The 3,005-nt window shown below is 64.9% G+C and overlaps 1 protein-coding gene across 1 annotated transcript in view; it reads left to right on the forward strand.

Moving 5' to 3' along the window:
• Positions 1-5: 5 nt before the first annotated feature.
• TPP1 (tripeptidyl peptidase 1) overlaps positions 6-3,005 on the forward strand; it is a gene marked incomplete at its 5' end in the record, with an annotated part of 4,450 nt that continues 1,450 nt past the window's right edge. The window contains 6 exons of the mRNA XM_031065254.1: positions 6-108; positions 180-330; positions 544-665; positions 932-1,110; positions 1,320-1,518; positions 2,749-2,965. Of these exons, the coding sequence (XP_030921114.1) occupies positions 6-108; positions 180-330; positions 544-665; positions 932-1,110; positions 1,320-1,518; positions 2,749-2,965 (971 nt within the window). The remainder of the gene's footprint in view (positions 109-179; positions 331-543; positions 666-931; positions 1,111-1,319; positions 1,519-2,748; positions 2,966-3,005) is intronic.

A 3,005-nucleotide genomic window follows, 5' to 3' on the forward strand; every position in this document is an offset into this window, starting at 1 on the left:
TGGATCCCGGGCAGCCCGTGCAGCTGACCTTCGCCCTGCGGCAGCGCGGCGCTGCCCGCCTCGCCCGCCTGGTCCAGGCCGTCTCCGACCCGCGGTCCCCGCGATACGGTAACGGCCCCATCCCTGAGGCCCTAAACCCCGGGGCCCGTGAGGGGATCTGACCCCTCTGTGCCCCCCAGGGCAGTACCTGTCCCTGGAGCAGCTCAGGGACTTGGTCCAGCCTTCCCCAGCCACGCTGATGACAGTTCTGAAGTGGCTGCAGGGCCATGGTGTAGAGGACTGCCGGAGTGTCACCACCCTTGACTTTCTGGAGTGTTACCTGCCTGCAAGGTGAGCTCCAAGGGCTGGAACCGACTCTGCTGGCCCTGTGGTGCCTGTCCCTGTGTCTCACTACTGTCCCATCCTGTAGTGGCTGTTCCTGTGTCCCAGTGCAGTCCCACTCCATGGTGGCTGTCCCTCTCTCCCAGCCCTGTCCCATCCTGTGGTGTCTGTCCCTGTGTCCTAGTGCTGTCCCTGTGTCCTACTGCTGTCCCTGTGTTGCAGCACGGCTGAGCGCCTGCTCCCCGGGGCCGAGTTCCACCGCTACGTGCAGGGCCAGCAGAGCCTGGTGCGGTCCCCGCTGCCCTACAGTGTCCCCGCAGAGCTCGCCGAGCACCTGGACTTTGGTACGCCCCCCCTGGGGGAGGTCAGGCTGCGGAGCCTCCTGCAGATCCCTGTAACGTGGGATCCAGTGAGAAGTGCAGGGGGTGGCTCAGCCGTGGAAGGCTGAAGAGGCTCTTCTCCCAGGCTGGGGCTGCAGGGCTGGGCTCTCCAAGCCCTGCTGCTGGCCTTCCCCAAGTGGGGCAGTGATGGGGAGCCCCAGGGCTCTGTCCTGCCTTCCCGGGGCTCTGCGCCCTGACAGCCTCTCCTGTCCTGCCCTGCTCTGCTGCAGTGGGTGGGCTGCACCGGTTCCCCACGGAGCGCAGGGCAGCCAGCAGGGCCAGGAAGGAGCCACAGCCGGCACGAGCGTCGTTCCACCTGGGCGTGACACCGGCCGTCCTGCGCCAGAGATACAACATGACAGGGGGGGACGTGGGGCTCCTGCCCAACAACAGCCAGGCCTGTGCACAGGTAACCACTGCCCGCTCAGAGCCCTGTGTGCCGTGGCTGTCCCAGGGATTGGTGCTGGTCCGGGGGTCGTGGCACAGCTGGGTGTCCCTCTGTGGCTGCTGGGAGTGCCTGGTGTAGCACATACCCATGCTGGGTGATTTCCTGTGTCAGGATCACAATGTTGCCTTGTTTTTTCGAGAGGAGACAACCTGTCCCTCTGTGTCCCGCAGTTCCTGGAGCAGTACTTCCACCAGGCTGACCTGGCCGAGTTCATGCAGCTCTTTGGCAGTGGCTTTGCCCACCGCACGCAGGTGGACCGGGTGGTGGGGCGCCAGGGCCGCGGCAAAGCCGGGCTGGAGGCCAGCCTGGACGTGGAGTACATCATGAGCACCGGTGCCAACGTCTCCACCTGGGTCTTCAGCAATCCAGGTACTGGAGAAGAGCCTGAGGGGCAGGGGGAACACCTGGAGGGGGAAGGAGAGCAGCCAGAGGGAGGAGGGAGTGCTCAGAGCACAGAAGGGAGCACTGGGAGGTGTGAGGGAGGGGGCTGGAACGGGAGAGGGGAGTGCTCGAAGGGGTGAGGGCAGAGCTGCAGGGCTGTGCAGACAGCTGGCTGTAGGACAGCCCCAGGTGAGGGCAGAGCTGCAGGGCTGTGCAGACAGCTGGCTGTAGGACAGCCCCAGGTGCTTTCCCAGCTGCTGAGAGTGCACCCTGTGTTCTCCCCAAGTCAGAGCTGGCCCTGCACTCCCAGCTCCTGGGGACATCACTCCTGCTGAGTGTAGAGACTGTGAACTGTGTGGGGACTGTCAATGTCCAGGGTATCCTGAAGCAGGGATTTCATTGCTGGCACCACACAGAGCAGCTGCCCGGCTCAGCTCACCTGAAGGAGGGCACAGCCCTCTTCCCCTGGGGTTTTCCAGCTCTGCTGCAGCTCAGCTCCCACCCACAAGTCTCCCAGTGGAGCAGATGAAGGGAGAGTGAGGGAATTTGGGAAAACAAATTGCCAAACAGCTTGCACAAACACAAACAGGGTGCAATGCTAGGGGCAGTGTCCCTGTCCCAGATTGGGAACTGGCTGAGCAGGTGAGTGCCACAGGACAGTGGCCCAGTCCCTGATGGTGACAGTGACAGTGGGGTGCTGCCCTTCCCTCCTCCCTCACACAGTTACTGGTGTGGGAGGGTGCAGGTGCAGTGATGTGGGTGACTGAGAGTCAGTGGGGGTGGCTGGGGCTCTGCTCCCCTCCCAGTGGCGAGGCTGGAGGGCAGGGAGGGACCGGGGCAGGTGGAATGTGTGGAGGTGGCACATGCACCACTCTACTGGGACTGTTGCCAGAGGAGGAGCCGAGGCCCTGCTGGGTCCACAGGTGCCCATGTGGCTGCAGCCCTGGGGCAGAGACTGGAGAGGGGTGTGAGTGCAGCCCCCTGTCTTGGGCTAATGAGCCCCATGGGCTGAGCTGGAGCTCAGAGCCAATGTGAGGAGCCCCAGGAGGGGCTCACAGAGCTCCAGGGTGTGCTGTGACTGCATGGCCCGCAGGGAGGAGCACCTGGGGCTGCCCTGTGTAGGAAGGTGCTGGTGCTGGTGAGGCAGGGCTCCTCGCTGTCCCCCATCCCTAATGTCGGAGGACCTGTCCTCGTGTCCCTTCCCCGATGTCCTTGCAGGGCGCCACGAGAGCCAGGAGCCCTTCTTGGCCTGGCTGCTGCTGCTCAGCAACATGTCGTCGGTGCCCTGGGTGCACTCGGTGAGCTACGGGGACGACGAGGACAGCCTGTCCTACGCCTACATGGAGCGCGTCAACACCGAGTTCATGAAGGCGGCGGCCCGTGGCCTCACCATCCTCTTCGCCTCAGGTGGGACCGGGCTGGGGCTGGAGCACCAGCCGGGGCTGGGGAGGGGCTCCCCGGGGGCCCGGGGGGGC

Source organism: Geospiza fortis, unplaced genomic scaffold, assembly GCF_000277835.1.
Source record: "Geospiza fortis unplaced genomic scaffold, GeoFor_1.0 scaffold2457, whole genome shotgun sequence".
NCBI classification, from domain to species: Eukaryota; Metazoa; Chordata; class Aves; order Passeriformes; family Thraupidae; genus Geospiza; species Geospiza fortis.